The sequence below is a fragment of the Pelophylax lessonae genome (assembly GCF_965119305.1).
Source record: "Pelophylax lessonae genome assembly, chromosome: 1".
Classification (NCBI taxonomy): Eukaryota; Metazoa; Chordata; class Amphibia; order Anura; family Ranidae; genus Pelophylax; species Pelophylax lessonae.
Window position 1 is genome coordinate 104,202,552 of NC_138768.1, and position 24,285 is coordinate 104,226,836.

The 24,285-nt window shown below is 42.5% G+C and overlaps 1 protein-coding gene across 2 annotated transcripts in view; it reads right to left on the reverse strand.

Annotated features, from left to right (window-relative positions):
- Positions 1 to 24,285, reverse strand: part of ANKRD55 (ankyrin repeat domain 55) — a 136,336-nt gene that overhangs the window by 53,736 nt on the left and 58,315 nt on the right. For both annotated transcript variants that reach the window (XM_082258780.1, XM_082258779.1), the window contains exons 4-8: positions 19,338 to 19,447; positions 15,837 to 15,897; positions 10,427 to 10,555; positions 9,290 to 9,474; positions 7,172 to 7,339 (exon numbers count right to left, since the gene is read on the reverse strand). In XM_082258780.1, coding sequence (XP_082114906.1) covers positions 7,172 to 7,339; positions 9,290 to 9,474; positions 10,427 to 10,555; positions 15,837 to 15,897; positions 19,338 to 19,447 — 653 coding nt within the window. The remainder of the gene's footprint in view (positions 1 to 7,171; positions 7,340 to 9,289; positions 9,475 to 10,426; positions 10,556 to 15,836; positions 15,898 to 19,337; positions 19,448 to 24,285) is intronic.

Below are 24,285 nucleotides of genomic sequence, written 5' to 3' on the forward strand. Positions count from 1 at the left end.
ATTACCTTCACTTCCTGCCCTGACAAAACAGTTAAGTGTTAGAAAACCTATCCAAAATAAGCAGATAATAAATCGCTGGCTACTATGACTGCTGACAGTCTCTCTGCGGGGTTCACCTTCATGATCACACAGCAAATTAAAGTAAGTCTTCACAAAAAAATGAGGTTATGGTGCTCCTAACTTTGAGTCCATCTTACTACAATCTCAAAATTGACTCCCAGGCACACAACCTGCCTCTTCAGACATGCAGCCTGCTTCTCCAGACACACAGCCTGCTTCTCCAGACACACAGCCTGCTTCTCCAGACACACAGCCTGCTTCTCCAGACACACGGCCTGCTTCTCCAGACACACAGCCTGCTTCTCCAGACACACAGCCTGCTTCTCCAGACACACGGCCTGCTTCTCCAGACACACGGCCTGCTTCTCCAGACACACAGCCTGCTTCTCCAGACACACAGCCTGCTTCTCCAGACACACGGCCTGCTTCTCCAGACACACAGCCTGCTTCTCCAGACACACGGCCTGCTTCTCCAGACACACGGCCTGCTTCTCCAGACACACGGCCTGCTTCTCCAGACACACAGCCTGCTTCTCCAGACACACGGCCTGCTTCTCCAGACACACGGCCTGCTTCTCCAGACACATGGCCTGCTTCTCCAGACATACGGCCTGCTTCTCCAGACACACAGCCTGCTTCTCCAGACACACGGCCTGCTTCTCCAGACACACAGCCTGCTTCTCCAGACACGCAGCCTGCTTCTCCAGACACATGGCCTGCTTCTCCAGACATACGGCCTGCTTCTCCAGACACACAGCCTGCTTCTCCAGACACACGGCCTGCTTCTCCAGACACACGGCCTGCTTCTCCAGACACATGGCCTGTTCTTCAGATACACAGCCTGCTTGTCCAGACACACAACCTGTTCCCTAGACACACAGCATGCTCTCCAGACACACGTCCTGCTTCTCCAGACACACGGCCTGCTTCTCCAGACACACAGCCTGCTTCTCCAGACACACGGCCTGCTTCTCCAGACACACGGCCTGCTTCTCCAGACACACGGCCTGCTTCTCCAGACACACGGCCTGCTTCTCCAGACACAAGGCCTGCTTCTCCAGACACAAGGCCTGCTTGTCCAGACACACGGCCTGCTTCTCCAGACACGCAGCCTGCTTCTCCAGACATGCAGCCTGCTTCTCCAGACACGCAGCCTGCTTCTCCAGACACACAGCATGCTTGTCCAGACACACGACCTGTTCCCTAGACACACAGCATGCTCTCCAGACACACGTCCTGCTTATCCACACACACAGTCTGTTCTCCAGGCACATGGCCTGCTTCTCTCGACACATGGTCTGCTTCCCCAGACTCATGGCAAGCTTCTCCAGACACACAGCATGCTCTCCAGACACATGACAAACTTCTCCAGACCCACAGCATGCTCTCCAGACACATAACAAACTTCTCCAGATACATGGCAAGCTTCTCCAGACACATGGCAAGCTTTTCCAGACACAGAGCCTGCTTGTACAGATACACAGTGTGCTCTCCGAACATATAGCCTGCTTCTCCCATACAGCCTGCTAAAGTAAGTCTCAACAAATGGGATTCTAGTTTTCCTCATCTTCCTTTAGTTCACTTTAATCAGCCCTAATTAATGCCGCCTTCTCCTTCTCTTTAAAGCTATTTTAGATATTTTCTCGGTTCTTTCTATTTTTCTAACCAATAATATTTAATTTTTTTAATAATTTTGTTCATTTTGTTTGTTGCTTTTTGTGTCACATTACAAAAGCACAAAATTAAAAAATATAGTTTTTATTTAATTTTTAAATTTACTTTGCACTGCTTTGTACCAGAATTATAATTTTAGTGTCACTTTAAACATTATAAAATTTATACTTGTAAAGATTTTTTTTTTTTTTTTGGTTTATTACAAATTTTGTCTAAAGATTGCATATAACAAAATAAAATAATTTTGCAAAATATCACAAAAAAGCAGACCATTATGTGTATCACTTTGTTATCTTATAATCAGGCCCAGCACAGATGTAAAACCTGTCCTGGTCCATAGTGGATGTACAAGTGTGAGAGCTGAATATTTCTAAATCCAAAACACTTTAAGATTTTTTCTTTCTTTTTTTTTTGCTCCTTTGTTCCACTGGAGAGAATTACCTTCACTTCCTGCCCTGACAAAACAGTTAAGTGTTAGAAAACCTATCCAAAATAAGCAGATAATAAATCTCTGGCTACTATGACTGCTGACAGTCTCTCTGCGGGGTTCACCTTCATGATCACACAGCAAATTAAAGTAAGTCTTCACAAAAAAATGAGGTTATGGTGCTCCTAACTTTGAGTCCATCTTACTACAATCTCAAAATTGACTCCCAGGCACACAACCTGCCTCTTCAGACATGCAGCCTGCTTCTCCAGACACACAGCCTGCTTCTCCAGACACACGGCCTGCTTCTCCAGACACACAGCCTGCTTCTCCAGACACACGGCCTGCTTCTCCAGACACACAGCCTGCTTCTCCAGACACACAGCCTGCTTCTCCAGACACACGGCCTGCTTCTCCAGACACACGACCTGCTTCTGCAGACACGCGGCCTGCTTCTCCAGACACACAGCCTGCTTCTCCAGACACACAGCCTGCTTCTCCAGACACACAGCCTGCTTCTCCAGACACGCAGCCTGCTTCTCCAGACACATGGCCTGCTTCTCCAGACATACGGCCTGCTTCTCCAGACACACAGCCTGCTTCTCCAGACACACGGCCTGCTTCTCCAGACACACAGCCTGCTTCTCCAGACACACAGCCTGCTTCTCCAGACACACGGCCTGCTTCTCCAGACACACGACCTGCTTCTGCAGACACGCGGCCTGCTTCTCCAGACACACAGCCTGCTTCTCCAGACACACAGCCTGCTTCTCCAGACACACAGCCTGCTTCTCCAGACACGCAGCCTGCTTCTCCAGACACATGGCCTGCTTCTCCAGACATACGGCCTGCTTCTCCAGACACACAGCCTGCTTCTCCAGACACACGGCCTGCTTCTCCAGGACGTGTGTCTGGAGAGCATGCTGTGTGTCTAGGGAGCAGGTCGTGTGTCTGGACAAGCATGCTGTGTGTCTGGAGAAGCAGGCTGCGTGTCTGGAGAAGCAGGCTGCATGTCTGGAGAAGCAGGCTGCGTGTCTGGAGAAGCAGGCCGCGTGTCTGAAGAAGCAGGCCGTGTCCAGACACATGGCCTGCTTCTGCAGACACACTGCCTGCTTCTCCAGACACACGGCCTGCTTCTTCAGACACGCGGCCTGCTTCTCCAGACACGCAGCCTGCTTCTCCAGACATGCAGCCTGCTTCTCCAGACACGCAGTCCAGACACACGACCTGCTTCTGCAGACACGCGGCCTGCTTCTCCAGACACACAGCCTGCTTCTCCAGACACACAGCCTGTTTCTCCAGACACACAGCCTGCTTCTCCAGACACGCAGCCTGCTTCTCCAGGAGAAGCAGGCCGCGTGGAGAAGCAGGCCGCGTGTCTGAAGAAGCAGGCCGTGTCCAGACACATGGCCTGCAGTCCAGACACACGACCTGCTTCTGCAGACACGCGGCCTGCTTCTCCAGACACACAGCCTGCTTCTCCAGACACACAGCCTGCTTCTCCAGACACACAGCCTGCTTCTCCAGACACGCAGCCTGCTTCTCCAGGAGAAGCAGGCCGCGTGTCTGAAGAAGCAGGCCGTGTCCAGACACATGGCCTGCTTCTGCAGACACACGGCCTGCTTCTCCAGACACACGGACTGCTTCTTCAGACACGCGGCCTGCTTCTCCAGACACGCAGCCTGCTTCTCCAGACATGCAGCCTGCTTCTCCAGACACGCAGTCCAGACACACGACCTGCTTCTGCAGACACGCGGCCTGCTTCTCCAGACACACAGCCTGCTTCTCCAGACACACAGCCTGCTTCTCCAGACACACAGCCTGCTTCTCCAGACACGCAGCCTGCTTCTCCAGACACATGGCCTGCTTCTCCAGACATACGGCCTGCTTCTCCAGACACACAGCCTGCTTCTCCAGACACACGGCCTGCTTCTCCAGGACGTGTGTCTGGAGAGCATGCTGTGTGTCTAGGGAACAGGTCGTGTGTCTGGACAAGCATGCTGTGTGTCTGGAGAAGCAGGCTTCATGTCTGGAGAAGCAGGCTGCGTGTCTGGAGAAGCAGGCCGCGTGTCTGAAGAAGCAGGCCGTGTCCAGACACATGGCCTGCTTCTCCAGACACACGGCCTGCTTCTCCAGACACACGGCCTGCTTCTTCAGACACGCGGCCTGCTTCTCCAGACACGCAGCCTGCTTCTCCAGACACGCAGCCTGCTTCTCCAGACATGCAGCCTGCTTCTCCAGACACGCAGCCTGCTTCTCCAGACACACAGCATGCTTGTCCAGACACACGACCTGTTCCCTAGACACACAGCATGCTCTCCAGACACACGTCCTGCTTATCCACACACACAGTCTGTTCTCCAGGCACATGGCCTGCTTCTCTCGACACATGGTCTGCTTCCCCAGACTCATGGCAAGCTTCTCCAGACACACAGCATGCTCTCCAGACACATGACAAACTTCTCCAGACACACAGCATGCTCTCCAGACACATAACAAACTTCTCCAGATACATGGCAAGCTTCTCCAGACACATGGCAAGCTTTTCCAGACACAGAGCCTGCTTGTACAGATACACAGTGTGCTCTCCGAACATATAGCCTGCTTCTCCCATACAGCCTGCTAAAGTAAGTCTCAACAAATGGGATTCTAGTTTTCCTCATTTTTAGTTATCTGGCTACAGCTTCAAAATTTACTGTTTTACTTCAGACACATGGCCTGCTTCTCCAGACAAACTGTTTCTATAGGCACAAAGCCTGCTTCTCCAGGCTCATGGCCTGCTTCTCAAGACACATGACATGCCTCTTTAGACATACAGTTTTCTTCTTCAAACACACAGCCCACTTCTGCAAACACCATGCTTTTCCCAACTTAGAGCATGCTTTTCCCGACTTAGAGCATGCTTTTCTGGAAACACAACTTGCTATACAGACACACAGCTCTCTAGGCTTGGATTCCAGCCCAAAGGGCCTCTATCTAAGCACATAAACTGCTAACCCTGCAGGGTCACTTCTAGAACATGGCTCATCCCTTTTGTTAAACATTTCCAATCTTTTAATGACAAACTTACCAGGAATTTATCAAACATATCACACCTATGGAACAGCCCTCTGGAACCTACTTAATAAAGTCTAGCAGTTATTGGAATACAAGCAACTCCTGAGCACAGTATTCTGAGGGAGACCTTGCAAAACAGCAAAAATGCAAAACATAAGCAGAGCTTAGGGAAGCATCTCTACATTCAGATCATCCTTATGTAATAACAGTGATGGACATGCTGTCTTTACCATTCTGCAAAGTGGACCCATTCGAACACTTTATCCCATGACAAAGGTACGTATGTCCTCAGCAGTTCAGTTTAACACAAACATTTAAACCCACCATTTCAGGGATATTTGACAGGAATCAGAACATGACAATAGCTTGTGAACAAGCAGGGCTAAACCCAATCCATATAATGTAATATGTCTTAATGTGTGCGTGTACTGTAACTTTAAAGCATGTTTTCAGTATTTTTAAATAAGCAGATTTCAAATGAAAAATATCTGGGTATCCTGCCATTAAGGTTCTTTTTTTACTTCCAGTTGTGCTCCTGCTTTGTCAGCCTATCATGAGTGCCTTGGGTTGAGGCTACAAATGGCTAAGCTGATACACATTGCTCAGCCATGGTCCATTGTTGCCATTATGCAGAAGCTGGCCCAGAGCAATCGTTTTGCGGTTAACACGGGAGTGAGTGAAAATGCAAAAAATAAATAAAAAAAAAGGTGAAAATGGTGTTCTTTTAAGCCAATTATTTTATAATACATGGTACTTTTACAAGCCAGCTGTTATCCGGTCAGGGTTTAGATCTACTTTAACCACTTTACGTCTGCCTGCAGTAATATTACTGCGGCAGAGTGGCTCGTTATCGTCTGACGACGTAGTACTACGTCGTCAGACATTCCCCTTTCTCAGCGGCGCGCGCGCGCCACCGGAGGCTCGCTCCCGCTGTATTCAGTCACAGCGGGAGTCGGGCCAGGGGAGGAGCAGCGGCGATCGCCGCCACTCTTCCCCGATCGTCGGAGATCTAGTGTGGAGATCCGCCTGCTTGTGTAGACACAAGCGGGCGGATCTCCTAAGTGACAGGCAGGGTCAGATTGCAGGTTTCAGCATAGCTGAACCCTGGATCTGTCCCTGTGTCACTCAGTCACCTCCCCCCACACATGTCAGTAAGCACCAGGCATACATTAACCCCTCCCTCTCCAATAAAATTAACCCCTTCCCTGCCAGTGTCATTTTTACAGTAACAGTGCATATATATAGCACTGATTACTGCAGTAATGTCACTGGTACCCCCAAAAGTGTCAAAAATGTCAGTCAAGGGTCCGATCTGTCCGCCGCAATGTTGCAGTCCCGCAAAAAAAAATCGCAGATCGCCGCCATTACGCGTTAAAAAAAAAAAACACCAAAAATGACAGTTAGTAAACGCAATAACTTTTGCGCAAACCAATCAAAATACGCTTATTGTGATTTTTTTTTACCAAACATGGGTAGCAGAAAACAAATTGGCCAAAAATTTAAAAAAAATTGGTTTTTACATCTTTTTTGGGGGGAATTTCATATAAAAAAATGTTAAAAATATTGTTATTTTTTCAAAATAAACGCTCTTTTTTTGTTTATAGCGCAAAAAGTAAAAATCGCACAGGTGATCAAATACCACCAAAAGAAAGCTCTGTTTGTGGGAAAAAAAGGACGTAAATTTTGTTTGTGTACGGCGTCGCACGACCGCGCAATTGTCAGTTAAATTCGCACAGCGCCGAAACGCAAAAAGTGGCCCAGACGTAAGACAGCAAAATGCTCCGGTGGTAAAGTCGTTAACAAAGTGTTTTTATTTTATGAGTGCTTTTATTTTTTTTCTCAGGATTGCATCAAAGTGGAAATTGGAAAAAAGTGCTCTGTGTAATCAAGCCTCATCAGGGTTAATTGTACACAGAATGGAAGATACCTTAAACAATTGCTTTTCATGCTTACCTGTTCTCCTGAGAAAGCAGTTTGATGCATGCAGTGTGCCCACAGTACATGGCATAGGTTAAAGGGGTGTTTTCATTGATGTCCCTGGGGTTTATATCCACTCCCAACTTCAAAAGAGTCTGTACACAGTCTTCTTTTCCTGCTGCAGCAGCCCAGTGTAGAGGAGTTCTGGAGCAGAGGTATGGATATGTCAACAAAAAAATATTCATTGCTTTAGGTGAATGGAATAGATCATGTACAATATGCATCTGTTGAGTTGTATCTGGCTCTTGGCATTTCTACGGGCCAGTTCTCTGGTCATCACATCTGACATGCTTGATAGCCTTATCCATAGAATTTTCTTGGTAAATGTTTTACAAGGTAGGTAACCAGATTTTTTTCTTAACTTGTCAGGCTTGGGATTTGCATGCAGAATGTGCACACAAACTATTGCATATTTAGACAGGAGCCAATGAACCAGCATGTGTTTGGAATGTCGGAGAAAACTCACGTAAACAGGGGAAGAACATGAAAACTTCATGAAAATAGTGTCTCAGCTGAGATTCAGTGCCGCATGGCATAAGTGCTAACCGTGAACCCACTGTGCTGCCGTATACAAGTAGGGAGATGAATGTTCTAGAAAACTGACTTTTTCTGGAAAGGAAAATCACTGCAAGTAAGCATTTATAATACTTCATTTTCTGTACTTTTACCTGCAGTTTTTAACTTGGTGACAGGGTCTATTTAAGAAGTCAGGGATCATATGCATTTTTTTTGGTTTCCAGTAGAAAAGGTTAAAAAAAAGTTGTATTTTTTGATAACACATTGCTTTCTGGCAATACCAGGGCTCTTAGTATTTGAGCAGCTCTGAAGAAATTATGACATCATCCCTGATATGACAGATAAAAAAAGGGGTAAGCAGATATAGCAAACATCACTGGTTCATACGGGATTGCAAATAATTCCTGTCCCTTTGGGCACAAACTCCAAAAGTTAGGTTTATGTCTGGGACACTAAAACTTCCACTGTGGCCAGTCAAATGTTTAGGCATTGTTTATAAGACTACTGTTGATGGGGTAGACCAGAGAATATTCTAGTCTTCTACTTTTTATAATCACATTACCATCTACTATGCAATCCCTATTCAGTTCTTCCTGAATGCCTTTTGCTACCTTTTATGACTTTAAAAAAGAACTATCATGAGAATTAAAAAGTTAAATATAGGTTTATACATTTATGCTTAAAACATTGTAATTGCCTTTTCACTGAAACAGTAGTAAGGGTGAGGAAAATCTTTTCTTTTTTCCTTGCTTTCCAGTCTTTTGCCTCTTCCCTGATAGAAGCCTGATTTGTGGGCATTACTAACCTTCAGCTCAGTTGCCCACCGCCCCCTGTTCAGTGAGCACATCTGGGGGGAGGGGTGTGTCAGCTAGAGGGCTCAAACCCTGTTCTATCCCCTCTGTATTTTCATTGGTAGCTAGGATGGTGGGGACCAAGCCACAAAGCATTATTGGTGGAGTGCTTACATCCTAACAACAAGTGATACTGTATAGCCCAATCACCTGCATCCTAGCATTTAATGATGCTGTGTGGCCCAGCTGGCAGCATTCTAGCAACCATTCATGCTGTGCCTCCTGATGACCTAAAAAGGCAGGGGGGGGGGGGGGGGCAAGGGAACTTTACTCCTAGTGACACAGACAAGCGCTGTCACTTTGTTTTGCCACCTTGCTAGCTGCATAGTTGGACAGTGGGGGGGGGGGGGGGGGGAACATTGATGTCCATGCTATCTTGGCCTGGAGACCATGTATGAAGATGGCAAATAGTGCTACATGCAATTTGTGCACTGGGGGACAGGAGCAACCAAAATAAATGTTAGAAAGATTTCTTCTTTAACTCAGTAAGATGAGATGGGAGTCTTATTTAACTACAGATCTGGTTTAAGTCGCATATAATATTGTTAGAAAATCTACACTGCTGCTAACTTTCCACACAATTACTTCTGGAACTTTAAAAAATAGAAACTCCACTTAAAGATTTTATATACTTGCAATTTGTTTAAGATTTTAGTGGAAGTGAATGTGCAGACAAGTGTAGATCACCGTTTCCTTGGTGGATAGAATTACATATCTGAACACTTACCTGTCATCTACATCTAGGGCCTGTAAGTTACACTCTGGGACTCGGGCAAGTTCACAGATAATATCACTGTATCCTGCAGCTGCTGCTATGTGCATACACGTCTTCCCATTCTCATCGTCATAGTTGATTGTGGACTGGCCCTGCTGATGATCGAGTATTATAGAGCACAGCACTCTGTTTCCACTCTAAAATTGAAGAGGTAAATGTGAATAAATACAGTCTTACCCATGAATGGTAAAGTTTAAATATTGAAAACCTTTTTGTAGTTTTGGATAGATTAGGAATGGTTAAAACATATTGTATGTACTGCTATGTTTAATTGGGGTGATTATTTCTGTTTTTGTTCTGGTGACCACTAGTGACCATGAGAAGCGCGAAAACAGGGAGGTCACAGCATTAAAGAGGAACTTTGCCCTCCCATTAAAAAAAATGATGTGCTTCAGCACTTAATTGTAAGTGCATCTGTAAAGTGCCCCAAATACCTGCTGATCATGCTTGTAAAGTTCACTTTGTGCAACTTCCTGGGATGGGGGACAACACTGCTGCACTACTATTCAATTCAAAACAGTGTTGTCCCTCATATAGGCTGTGTTCTTTACAGAGGGATGAGAAGATGTTGCTGTTGTGTGTGGCATTCAGCATTATCACTGCCAATTTATAAATGTGTAGCTCCTCAATCAGCAGCTGGTCCTGCCCACTTCCTTCTGGATTGACAGAACTGCCCGTGCTGCAGAAACTCTAACAGTTTTCTTAGAAATCTGACTTTGAAAATCAGGATTCTGACTTTTAATTTGAGAATTCTGTCTTTCAATCTCAAAGCTCTGACTTTTAATCTCAGTATCCTGACTTTGCATTTCAGAATTCTGATTTTGAAACTCAGAATTCTGATTTGCAATCTCAGAATTCTGACTTTTGAATCTTAAAATTCTGACTTTAAACCTCAGAATTGTGACTGTGAAACTCAGAATTCTAACTTTTAATCTCAAAATTCTGATTTTGAAACCCAGACTCTTCTATCCATAAAATTATAACTGGAAAAAAGATCTGTTTAGACAGGATCAGAAGATCATTTTGATATACTTTAAACAGGGAATAACAGGAGCTGATATCACATGGTCACATCTCAGAAACCAGTACCTGAACTGCCCAGTGAAGAGCAGTTTTAAAGTCTTTGTCCACCAGTGTTGGATCTGCCCCTTTCTGTATCAGGATCTGTACATGCTGTGGTCGGTTATGAAATGCTGCCCAGTGAAGTGACGTCATTCCCTGTCATACAAGAATACAGAAAAATGACATAATGATAGCCTAATAATTATATAAACAAAATGCAGGTACACATGCAGTGGTTTAAATGACTATTTCAGATACCACTTAAGCATTCAGCACAACAAATGCAACATTTGAATTAGCTAGAAGACAATGACATCTTTAAGGAGTTTTCATAAACTGAAGCTTTATCAATAAAACAGATGTCTTTAATACTTGTATGAATATGAGACCACTTGGCAGGTTTTTAGAAGTACACATAGGTGGTCTATGGATCTGTGGAACAGGAATGAATGGGAATGTTAAGAGGAGGCAGAACACCAGCTAGAAAGATTTTGACAAGTGTCAATTTTGTCAACTATTTATTCCTGGATAGGGGACTACAGCACTTGGAAAGAAGGTCAGACTTAGAGGAGGCTTAGCAGAGACTGCATTTGCTCTCCTTCTGAAAATGATAGTTGCCTAGCAATCTTGATGATCTTTTGAGTTAATTATTTTCTAAGAAGCTATCTTAATTTTTTATTTTTTTATTTATTTCTTCATACATTTACATCATCTCTCCTTGTAAACTAATAGAAAAAGAAAAAGTATAGAAGATGCAAACACTATTTCAATCCATCCCCTCTCACCCTCCCCATCTCCCCACCCCCCTTATCCCACCCCTGTTGCCATTAGTCTTCGTTGCCTTTACCTAATTACTTCTCCTCAGCATTCCATCATTTCCTCAATATAACTTCTAGTTTTTTTTTTTTAACTCTCTCCAAGTCCCTCAGATCTTTTCATGTCTATCTAATCCCTCTTTATCTTTATGACTTACGTATTCTATTTCTTGTATGAATTCCACTCTCCTAAACCACTCTTTGATTGTTGGGGCCTCGGTTTCCTGCCATTTCTTTGGTATTGCTCCTTTAGCTGCCACTAGCAGACTGGGGATCAATGTCATTCTTTATGGTTTAATTGATTCTTTTACAATTTTCTAAGAAGCTAACCTAGAATGAGCATGTAGAAAGTGAAGTCAGAAACTCTGATTTTGTTTAGCACTTATATTTTTACCCTGATGAAACCAATGTATTGAGGAAACATGTTGGGATAAGGATTATGAATTTAAGAAATAGTTGCTACATAATATTGTACATTGATGTACTTTGATATACACGGTTTTAATGTAGCACCCTCCTAGGTAGGTGCTAGAGAGTGAGTATAGTTTTGGCTCTGTCTGCCTATCAGAGGAGCAGCAGGCAAATTCTATATTGCTTTCTGCTTAACAGAGAGCAGGATCTGTGAGTTAGGTCTGCTCAATGTGCTCAGTGTGTGATTCATCTGGTCTATGGGAGTGTTTCACACTTGTCCAATAGGGTGGCATGTTGGACAGTGGAGAAAACCTGACCAATGGGTACACAGGCTTTGATACAACCCCAATGATTGGCACAGACTGCTGTCTCGGTGCATTGCGGGTGTGGTATAAAAGTCAGGAGCACATGTGCTCAGGGTCTTTGACTGGTGAGCAGAGTCCCGGAAGGAGGGTGGCGGCTCTTCTGCAGCAGTTGGTGTATGGTCACAGGCAGTTGGCCTGGTGAGCCAGAAGGAAGGAGCTGAACCCAGAGGTCCAGGAGAGCTGACTAGAGGAGCTGAGACACTGAAGAACCTGGAAAAACAGTATTGTGAGTACAGTGGATCGTGTCTAAGGGCCTGACCAGGAAGGGGGCCACTCCGGAGTAGGGTAGTCAGAGGACCGGTGCCAGCTGGGGGAGTAAAAGGGGGTGCTAGGCGAGTACCCTGAAGATAAGTGCTAAGAAAGTGTTTATTCAGGAACTTTACCTCAGATTTATCTAGTGGCAAGGTGAAAGTGCGGCCTAGTCGCATCCTCAGATAGAAGTCCTTAGCATTGCTTAGCATTGTGAATAGTTCAAATTCTGGAGTATCCCACGCTTCCCTTCTCCCATCCCCATAAGAAAATAAATAAAAAAATAAAACAACAAAAAAAAAAACAACCCCTAGACTGATCAATGACTGAGCCGGAAAGTAAAGTGTTAAGATTCTGCATGCAGTTTCTACCGGTAACCCAGAGGGACCCGAAATGGTGAGAAATCCAGCAGCCCTCAAGGGGGCAGTGCTACATTAAAAAAAGTTAATAAAGGTTATGTTTTATAGGTCAAGGTTTGACATGTGAACTGCACATCCTAAATTATATAAAAATTACTTACATTCCTAGTGATTTCCCAAGAAGCAGAGCCTGTTTTATCCAACAAAAAACATTGAAAGGACAATACATTCCCTTTAAAAGGCATGTTTCTATTTAAATGCAGCTGAACTTTACAGATAAGGGATACAGGGGCCCCCATCTAGCCTATAGAGCCGACATGTGTCTGTCATAGTTTATAAAGCACTGCCTTCTAAAAAGTAATTTCTGTAAGTGCACTGATGCTTCTATTTTAAAAAAAAATCCCTTAAAATAAATTTGAATGCACAGTGCCAAGGGTGACTGTTACTTGGAACATAAACTAAAGAGTCCATCTTATTCAATTATTGCTTAATCAGTCATTCAGTCTCAAAGACTGGCCATGATAAAGTGTGGCAGGTCATAAACAACTGGATTGAGCTTTCACAATAAATTAAAGAGCTGATGATGAAGAGCTTGGAGCAAATAACTGCTGTCAGCAAATGTTTTTTGTTCACAGTAAACTAAGACACAATACAGCAGACACTGGATGTTTAATTAGCATTGCGTCTAAACAACAGTGCTAATTATTAAAAACTATTGCAAAGGAATAATCCAGCCTAGCCAAGTTATCCGTTTAGAAAAAAAAGCTAACACCTGACTTGGAAACACCACATTTTTCATATTTTATAGATCAACTTTAAACCCCGCTGGAACCAGTGATAAAATCCAAACGTTAAAGGCCAATTTTAGCCAAAACTGATGTGGATGCTGGCAGGTTGAGTCATACATTGGCTTTGTAAATGTGTCCCATTGGTAAAATATCCTCTACAGAATTCCCAACTGTACTCAACTACTTACAAAATCAAACAATGGATTCTTCATAACTTGGGATAAAAATAAGAGTTTAGATAGTTAGGATAATATTTAAAATAAACAGTGGGTATAATAAGTAATGAACACGTCACCATTCTTCTAGGTAAATATATTTCTATAGGTGCTATTAATGTGAAATTTTCACTACATCGGTAACAACCCATGCAATCTGAACATACAAAGAAACCAAAACAAATAAGTTTAGAAACTAAGTTATGTGTAATAAAATTTAATAAAATTGAATGACACAGGGAAAAAAGAAATGAACACACTAACTAAAATTGATTTCATACCTAATAATACAAAATCCTTTGTTGGTAATGACGGCTTCAAGATGCCTCGAGTATGGAGAAACCAGTCACATGCATTGCTTGGTATGATTTTGGCCCATTCTTCCACACAAACAGTCTTCAAATCTTGAAGGTTCCGTGGACCTCCTCTATGAATCTCTGATCTTTGTGGTGAAACTTTCATGTCAATAGCACCTTTAGAAATATATTTACCTAGTAAATAGTGATGTGCTCAATACTTATTTTACCCTCTGTATGGAAACTCTTAACAATTAACCTATTTGCTCCCATTTTCTCTTTAACCTCTCCCTCTGGTCATTGGTTGCTAGGATGCTGGTGGCCAGGCTGTACAGCATCATTGGTTGTAGGGATGCTTTCTTCTGAGCTGCATAGTGTCATTGGTTGCTAGGACGAAGGCAACTGGGCCACCCCATGTCATTGTTATGGTGCAGATGGCCACCTGTACCATAACAACTAATGACACTGTGCAGGGGGGGTCAAAGTACACAGGGCTGACCCCTGCCGTGTCTCCATTAGTGCCAACTGAGGTGGCCTCTTTAACTGGCTTCATTAGCAGCACAGCTCTGGTTAGATCTTTCAAAAAATTCAACATGTAGAAATTTAGAGCTGTTCTATGTCCTGTACACACTTCCTATTTATTTCAAGAGCCTAAAGGCCGGTACACACTTGACAAAAATCGGACGAAATATCCTTCGATTTTTCTCTCTCTTGCTCAGCGTTCATTACCGTTTTTAGTTGACAGTGCAAAAATGTTGACGAAATTTCTCGTCTGATTTTTTTTTTTTTTTTTTTGGCACATTTGTTCCTAGACTTCTGGGTTGTCAGAACCTTCAGATCATGCGCTGTCTTTCGTATCCAATTTTTCACGGACGTACTGCATACACATTAAACGAAAATTGGTCGTCTGGGGACGGACGATAAAAATTTTGGTGTTTGTCCCTCCGTTTTTTTTCGTTGAAAATGTCGGCATCGGCTGCTGAAAGTTGTGTACACACTAGCCGAAAATCATACGATTTTACCTCGGACGGGAATTTTCGGCAGATTTTCTACTAGTGTGTACCCCACTTTAGTTAGCCCTTCCAGTTCGAGGAGATAGGAGGGCAACTGGTAAGGGTTGACACCACTCAATCCACACAAATGCTGTGTGTTGTCAGCCCACAACAGGAATTAGTAGCTGATTGCATTTTATGAGGCATTAACAGATATTATTCTGTACTTGCTGGGAATTTAAAGTTATAAAACATGGTAAATTAGTATGGATTGCAGAGATATATTACAGCATGATGTCAGCCAGGGAGGTCACGTGACCACTGGCTGTCCACTAAGCCCTTGCCACTGTAGCCCTTCGATCACGGGAGGAGAGCGGATGGAGGTCATGTGACCGGCCATAAACAAACTGAAATAAGGTATTTTGAGGCATCATTTTATACAAACATGAACAGAGAGTTATAGCTTGGTAGAACAGAGGGGCTTGCAGTAATCTTTCTTCAAATTTACTGCCAGCTACTAATAGCGGCTAGAGGGGAGGAGCGGGGAGAGATCAGCTCACACACACAGGAGCTGACAGGCAGGGAGGGAGGGGGAGAGGGCAGAGCAGCGGTATGAAGGAGGCACATAACCTGACCATGGTATCATGGATCAGCAGCCGTGATTACTGAGTTCAGTACACAGAGGGGGACAGGCAGGATCAGCCAGGTTTTTTACAGCTTAGAAAGGGACAGATTAGAGAGCACAAGCACTGAGCTGTTTAACCTGCTATAAGCGAACAGGATCTCCTTTTTTTTTTATTTTTTTTTTTATTTTAGTGTTACAACCTTTTTAAGCTCAGTCAAAGGCTGGTGAAATATATCATCAACAGCATTTCCCATAAAAATTAGCAATAGAGAACAAAAAAGCAGCCTAGCTGCCAAAAGAAAGAAAAGAGAGTACCACCCACCTCATTGTCTTGATGATTAATCTCACTTAAAGTTGATTGCTGCAGAAGTACGGACAAAAGCCTAAAATAAGACAATAGAAAATTTGTTTAAAAATACTGAATTAGAATCTAAGAATGTCTAGAATATACACCGATCAGTCATAATTTTATGACCACTGGCAGGTAAAGTGAATAACATTAATTATCTCCTTACAACTGCATCTGAAAGTCAGTGGAATATACAGTATTAGGCAGCAAGTAAATGTGTTATTCCTGATGTTGATGCTTTGAAAGCAGAAAATGGGGATTGCAGTTTGGTGTATGGGGCTGCGTGGTCACAAACTAGTCAGGGTGCCTATGCTGATCGATGTCCACAGCCAAAAGTGCCTATAATGGGCATGTGAGCATCAGAACTGGACCACAGAGCAATGGAAGATGGTGGCCTGACCTAAAGAATCACAGTTTATTTTAAATCATGTGGATTGCCAGGTGAATTGATGCTTTGGGCAATGTTCTGCTGGGAAACCTTGTTCCTGCCATTTGTGAGGATGTTACTTAGACACGTACCCTACCTAAACACTGTTGATGCTGACCAAGTACACCCCTTCATGAAAACAGTATTTCCTGACAGCAGTGGCCTCTTGCAGTAGAATAATTTACCCTGCCACACTGAAAAAATGGTTAAAGAATGATTTGAGGAACACAACAATGAGTTTGAGGTATTGGAAAAACAAGTTCGATCCATGGAGGCCCCAACTCCCAACTTACGGGACTTAAAGTGTCATTCAACCCAGACTATGTTATATAACAGAGTATACATACTCACAAAGCCACTAAAACATTTGTTTAGAGAGAAATATACCTGATTGATCCTGCCTTCAGCTGGCTCTCACAGATTCTCTGTGTTCCCATTGCACCATGAGATTGCGTAGACCAGCTGTTTTCAACTACTAAGCATGCTTCGGTTTCAGTTCCCCTCCGAACTCTTCATTTCCTCCTTTTAATTACAGTGCATGAAAAAAGTTTTCATACCCCTTGACATTTTCCACATTTTGTCATGTTACAACCAAAAACATAGATGTATTTTATTGGAATTTTATGTGATAGACCAACACAAAGCGGCATATAAATGTGAAGTAAAAGGAAAACGATAAATGATTTTCAACATTTTTAACAAATATCTGAAAAGTGTGGCGTGCATTTGTATTCAGCCCCCCTGAGTCAATATTTTGTAGAACCACCTTTTGCTGCAATTACAGCTGCAAGTCTTTTTGGCCATTCTTCTTTGCAAAATAGCTCAAGCTCTGTCAGATTGGATGGAGAGCCTATTTGAACAGTAATTTTCAAGTCTTGCCAGAGATTCTAAATTGGATTAATGGTCTGGACCTTGACTGGGCCATCCTAACACATGAATATGCTTTGATATAAATCATTCCATTGTAGCTCTGGCTGTATGTTTAGGGTCATTGTCCTGCTGGAAGGTGAACCTCCGCCCCAGTCTCAAGTCTTTTGCAGACTCTAACAGGTTTTCTTCTAAGATTTCCCTGAATTTTGCTCCATCCATCTTCCTATCAACTGTGACCAGCTTCCCTGTCCCTGCTGAAGAAAAGCATCTCCACAACACGATGCTGCCACCACCATGTTTCACGATGGGGATAGTGTGTTCAGGGTGATGTTCAGTGTTAGTTTTCTGCCACACATAGCGTTTTGCTTTTAGACCACAAAGTTCAATTTTGGTCTCATCTGACCAGAGCACCTTCTTCCACATGTTTACTGTGTCCCCCACATGGCTTCTCACAAACGGGACTTCTTATGACTTTCTTTCACCAATGGCTTTCTTCTTGCCACTCTTTCATAAAGGCCAGATTTGTGGAGTGCACGACTAATAGTTGTCCTATGGACAGATTTTCCCACCTGAGCTGTGGATTTCTGCAGCTTCTCCAGAGTTACTATGATATTATGTTATGTTACTATGATTAATGATGATTAATGCTCTCCTGTCAGTTTAGGAGGATGGTCATGTCTTGGTAGGTTTGCAATTGTGTCATACTCTTTCCATTTTCAGATGATGCATGAACAGTGCTCCATGAGATGTTCAAAGTTTGGGATATTTTTTTTTATAACTTAACCCTGCTTTAAACTTCTCCACAACATTATCCCTTACCTGTCTGGTGTGTTCTTTGGCCTTCATGATGCTGTTTGTTCACTAAGATTCTCTAACACCCCTCTGAGGGCTTCACAGAACAGCTCTATTTATACTGAGAATAAATTACAAACAGGTGGACTGCATTTACTAATTAGGTGACTTCTGAAGGCAATTGGTTCCACTAGATTTTAGTTAGGGGTATCAGAGTAAAGAGGGCTGAATACAAATGCATGCCACACTTTTCAGATTTTTTTTGTAAAACAAATGTTTAAAACCATTTAGCATTTTCCGTTCACTTAATAATTATGTGCAACTTTTGTGTTGGTCTATCACATAAAATTCCAATAAAATACATTTACATTTTTGCTTGTAACATGACAAAATGTGGAAAATGTCAAGGGGTATAAATACTTTTTCAAGGCAAAATACCTGTGCAGCCCATTATTAACTTAGTATTATTAAATCAGTATTAACTCAGAAGCCCGGACTGGCAGCTTGCTCAGCCTCTCAGTGAGCCGTTGGAGCCTGAGCCAGCCACTCCCGCCCCCTGCACAGCCAGCGCTTCAGTGAGTGTTAGATGGGCAGAGCAAAGAGTCGGAGACTGACAGTAACTGGCTATCTGCTCATTGAAGAACTGAGCCATCAGCAGTCTTTGATCACTCAGTTCTCAGTGTAGACATGGCGGGGGACAGCTGCAGCTGGGATAGGTGCTACAGCCATCCAGAGGAGTACGATTGTTTGTTATCTTCGATTCCCACACTTCTGTTTTAAAGGCCACCTAAAGGTTCTACCTTCTTTTAACTGTCCAGCAGTAATAAAAAGAAGCACTACTCTGAAATATTCACCCTATCTCGGTTGCTGTCCTTTGCAAACTAACTTCTCTCTGAGATCCAGTGCTGGTCCTCTTCTGGTCATTCAACCCACTTTCTGAGAGCCCAGGGCTTCAAAGTCCTACTTCCTCTGGGGGTATGTCACAAAACTTCCAAGGACTCACAGGAGAATGCTTCAATGTCATTATGCGGTGGTGTTCTCTGCAGGACAAAAAAGCCCGATGCATTCTTTTTGGGTTGGGAGCAGAAATTGGAGGACAAGGCCCCACGCAGGAGCTAAACTTAAAATCAAGAAACACCTTTTCTTGATCACTTCTTGTATTTGTACTTCTTGATCAAATCGCTGCACAGAATTTTCTAATTTGTCCTATAATTTCACATTTTTTTTCTGTTATGATATAATTTCTCCTACTGGTTGATGTGATTACATGATTTACTTATATATAATACTAAAATTAAATTGTTATGGCTGAGACTTTGCTTTTACAGTGTTGCATATAACTGATAAGCGAACAATGTCATTGTGAAATAATATGCATTACGTACCTGACATCAGCTTCAGCAGTGGCTGCATGCAGGGGAAGTCTCCCATTTTTATCTGCTATGTTCTGCTTGGCACCATTCCTAAGCAAACTAACACAGCCTTCCAGCCATCCCTGTAAGTGACAAGTAATATTAGCTTGCTTCTCTGTAACATTTCAGCTATTCTATTGTAATATTTTGCAAGCCTCAGTTAATGAACCCCTATACCAGTGATCGCGAACCTTGGCACCCCAGATGTTTTGGAACTACATTTCCCATGATGATTAACTACACTGCTGAGTGCATGAGCATCATGGGAAATGTAGTTCCAAAACATCTGGGGTGCCAAGGTTCGCCATCACTACCCTATACCCTGAGACAGCCTTCATCAAACCTTTTATCCTTGAGGAACTCTTACCAAGTTTTTTTTTTTTTTTATTTACTTATGGATTTAAAAAAAGAAGGGTTCATTGCCTCATGTACCTATGCTGTTCCACTGTTTATTGTTGCCTGTGTTCTTTATGACACACTTTATGTTAGGGTCCTTTCACACGGCCGCTCCGTGTGTCCGCAAATCATCCCATCCGTTTGCGGATGATTTGCGGACATAATGTAAGTGAATGGCATTGCGGATGTCAGCGGAATACCAGCCGCTGACATCCGATTTTCCTCCTTTCAGTTCTGTTCCGTTTTTTCGAATGGAACAGAACCCTATTTTTTCATCCGCGTAAAAAACGGAAAGGAAGGAAAATCGGATGTCAGCGGTGTCATCCGCTGACATCCGCAATGCCATATACTTACATTATGTCCACATATCATCCGCAAATGGATGGGATGATATGCGGGCACATGGAGCGGATGACACAAATGTCATCCGCTCCGTGAAAAAAGAAAAAAAAAAGTCCCGCAGCGGACTTAAGCAGCGGAGCGGCCGTGTGAAAGGACCCTTAGTTTGAATTTGACATGCTTGATTTGTTTATGATTGTTACCCTGTTATTGGAAAATGTAATAAACATTATTGCAAATGAAAAAAAGAAGGGTTCAAATCCTTTCACTTTTTTTGTTATTCATTAGCAACATTTCTATTCACTTCCTGTTTTGGATGCACAGCAGGAAGTGTGAGGAAATCCCTACAAAGTAAGCACCATTCTCCTCATAGCCAGATGTCAGGAAAATGTCCACCTCTTGTTGTGGGGACAGCTCTAAAAAAATTGGATTTCACCTCAATTTCTGGTTTCATGATAGACACAAATAGACAGGGACACAGCCAGTGCTTTAAGTGGGCCGGTATGCATTGGTACTCAGTACCGCCAATTCCAAATATGGCTCTTGAGCATACCACCACCTCTCCGTGTGCCTTAGCGTACCAGTACGCTCATTTTGGACATCTGCGCCCTCAATTGCCCCCCCCCAAGAATATTTCCCACTCCAGAGCCAGACCAGTCACCACCAGTTGGTCCCCCTGCTCCAGAGTCCCAGCCCAGGCCAGGGGGGGGGGGGGGGTGCTCTGTGTGGACCCTGATGTGGGGTGGGGGGGGGATTTATAGGCTATAATAGAGTACCGTCACCTCTTTTGGGCCACTTAAAGCACTGGACACAGCAATGAAAACCTGATAGGTATTCCAACTCTTTCCTCATTCTCTAAAACGGGAAAAACATGTTGGTTATTCACACAGTTATACATGTTGGAGTATTCATAAAGCTTAATTAAAAAGTTCATAATTCCAGGGTTAGGGTTTTGGCCCTCGTCAATTATTTTCCTGGCCTCCCGTGGCTTGCAGTTGTGCTTCTGTTTACTATTGAAACATATTCTGCTGATAGATGTAGGAAACTGAAATTATATTTGTGATTTTATTTTTTTTTTAAATAAAAAGAAAATCTGCCTTATCACTTTTTTACAGCTGCATTAAAATATTGCCAAGACCTCCTGCAGTGTCCGCGTACCAGACATCTTTGGACCTCTCCATCTTTGGAAATCTCTGTGTACACTTACTACAACAAACAAGCAAACTTCAGAGAATGAGTCACTGCTTTCATCACCTTCCAAGGACACAGAGATTTGAGCTCATATGTCAGGTTTCTAGTCATCGAACAGACAAGATGTTCAGAGAAGTGAAAGAATTAATACATGACCTTTCAAAGTTCTGTGATGTTGCCATACACGGCTACAAAGGTCTCTGACAATTACACCTCCAGACAGATTGATATTTTCTTCTCCACGCTCATAATTTAGCCATTGTAACCACTGCTGTCACAGAGACCTTTCAACCCCTATGCTTTTGTATCCCTATCATGACCAGCATAAGAACACTAAAGGATAAATGAACAGTCATTTTATATAAAAATGATCACAGCTGTGACATTGATTGTAAGCTCCTTTATTTCAGTAGAGGACAAAATGGAAGCCACTGTCCTCATGCTAAAAAATTACTGGTCTCTGGCATTACTCACAGCTATAATACTTCCCCTGCTTTGTCGGTTGCATTTTAGAGTGATTATAATATATTTCAGAGACCCTCGAAAATCAGTCCTTCTCACTAATCTGATGCTGTGAGCAAGGGCAGAAAGTTACAAAGCTTTAATATTGTGCGTATGTGGAGTGTTTGCTAGCTTGGAGCATTCCGTAGACATAGCTGTACTGTTGACATCAGTTTCAATAAGACATTAGGGATACTTTGAAATGTTCCAGTTTTTCCACAATTTACAAACCTGCAGAAGGTTTGGGCACTGATGTATTTCTTTCAATATTTTACCCGATACGGCTCATGGCTTCCAACATACAAGCCATGCCTCATACACCAATATGGAACTAGCTTAATTCAGTACTCCAGTCTGGTACAGTCAATATTTTTGACCCCCCATTTTACATAAAAAAATTAAAAGAAAACAAAAAGGTCACACCTGAAAGAGTGTATCAATGTGCTTTGATTAAATATTAAAGTTCATGGTATATTTCAGCTAATGCCCACTTTTCAATGGAATGTGGTCCCTTGCAATTTACCTGTTAAACACACCTCATCCTTGACACTTGGCAGTTGGATTTTTGCATATAGACTACAGACACATTGATAGGTGTTTACATACTAAACACCTTTCATTCATTCATCTTGGACACTTAACAAGTTAGGCTCCGCATATGGATTACAGATAAACACCTGAACATTGACAATCACTTACATATTAACACATCAGACAGCTGAGCAAGAGACAGAACGGCCCTTTCCACAAACGAACTTTCAGACACACTACACCCTACATTTACAGAAGTGTATAGGGAAAACAAAAGCCTTTTTCATGTATTGTCTTAGTAGAGATATATTCTATTGTTAACCTGACCTATGAATAGTACACTCGTTTTTTTTTTTTTTTTTTTTTTTCTCTCTTTCTTCTTTTCCCCATTTTTGCTTTTTCTTCTTTGTTTAAAAAAAAAAAAATAGAAAATATTAGGGACAAGGGAGAGTTCCGATGATCTTAGTTAACCGAAATAATTAAGTCCAGTAAATTTGATTAAAACTGATATGATAGAGGATGTTAGAAATAACCATCTGTCAAATGTTATATAACGTGGACTGTATTTGAAATGATGTAATGGAATATCTTCAGTGTTCCTTTTGAATAAATAAATTAAAGAATAGTACACTCGTTCAAACTGGTTTTTGCCGCTCAAATGTCCCATAAATCTGGGAACCGAACTGGAATAAATCAGATGTATTTTCATTAAAGCTTGAGTGCTCAATGCCTGTACATCTCCTGGCCAGCAGACGGAAAATTCACTACACTAGGGAGGTTGGAACTGAAGGGTCGTAAATCATCTTATACCTGCCTCCTGACGGGATTGAGCTAACAACACCCTAATGATTGAGCTCTCCCCTATATCTTTTTTTTTACCCTCACTTACAGTATTTCCCACCATTGTCTGCAGTTCAGTCTGTCTGCTACATATTGGGACAAGTTGGGGAATTTGTAGCTCATTGGTAGAGCCAAAATAAGGGTACTGTCTCTATGCCAGAAGAATGTTTCAGGGCTTTTTCTGCCGACTTTTATTTGAAATAAAGCAAAAAGTTCACACTTGAGTAGTTTCCCATGTTGAGGGTTCACACCATTAATGAAACATAGAATTCCGCCTTGAGGCTCTCTTTGCAGATTCACTGCTCAAGCCTCATGCCTTGGTCCAATGATGTAAGCTGTGCAGTCCGTTAATATATTGATTTAAATGATTGTGTTAATTATGCACAATATCTGATTTTTGTTTATTAGTTTACTGATAATAGTGTTGTTCCCACAAAATCATATGGTCCTGAAAAAGCTACAATTTAAGCGAAATGGATTGACTGTTAAGAATTTTACAAAACTACTTGGATCATCAGATAATTGTTATATTATCTTTTGTCATGATGCCGTGTATTGTTTTGAGGGATATCGTTTCTAGGGTATAGTCCCCTTTTTTGGTAATTATTTTGGCTATCTGTTTATAATAAAATACATTTTCATATAAGTTGATGTGTCTCAAGTCGTGCCTTTAAAATCTAACATTAACTTTACAAGTTATTCTTGTCAGTGTTTTTTTTTTTTTTATGGTGAAGAATCAGATCACCTTGGAATGTCTACTTTCCAAAAAGGGTCTATTTCAGGGAGTTTTCGTACTGTTTTGGCATTTATTTTTGCTATGTTTTATAACAGAAAGTAAACAAAATCATTTTTCTATTCAAATATTTTTGGTCTTTTCCCTGTTATATAGTAAAAATTACAAAACTTAATGGTTACTAAATACTGCCAAAGGAAAGCTCTTTCAGTCTAAAAAAAAAATTTAATTGGGTACAGCATTGCATGACCGAGTAACTGTCGGTCAAAAAATCACAGCAATTACTTGATATATGATTTTTTCAGTCCAACCCTGATTCCTAACCAGGGGCGTAACTACAGGGGTTGCAGGGGTTGCAATCGCTACCGGGCCCCATGCTCCAGGGGGCCC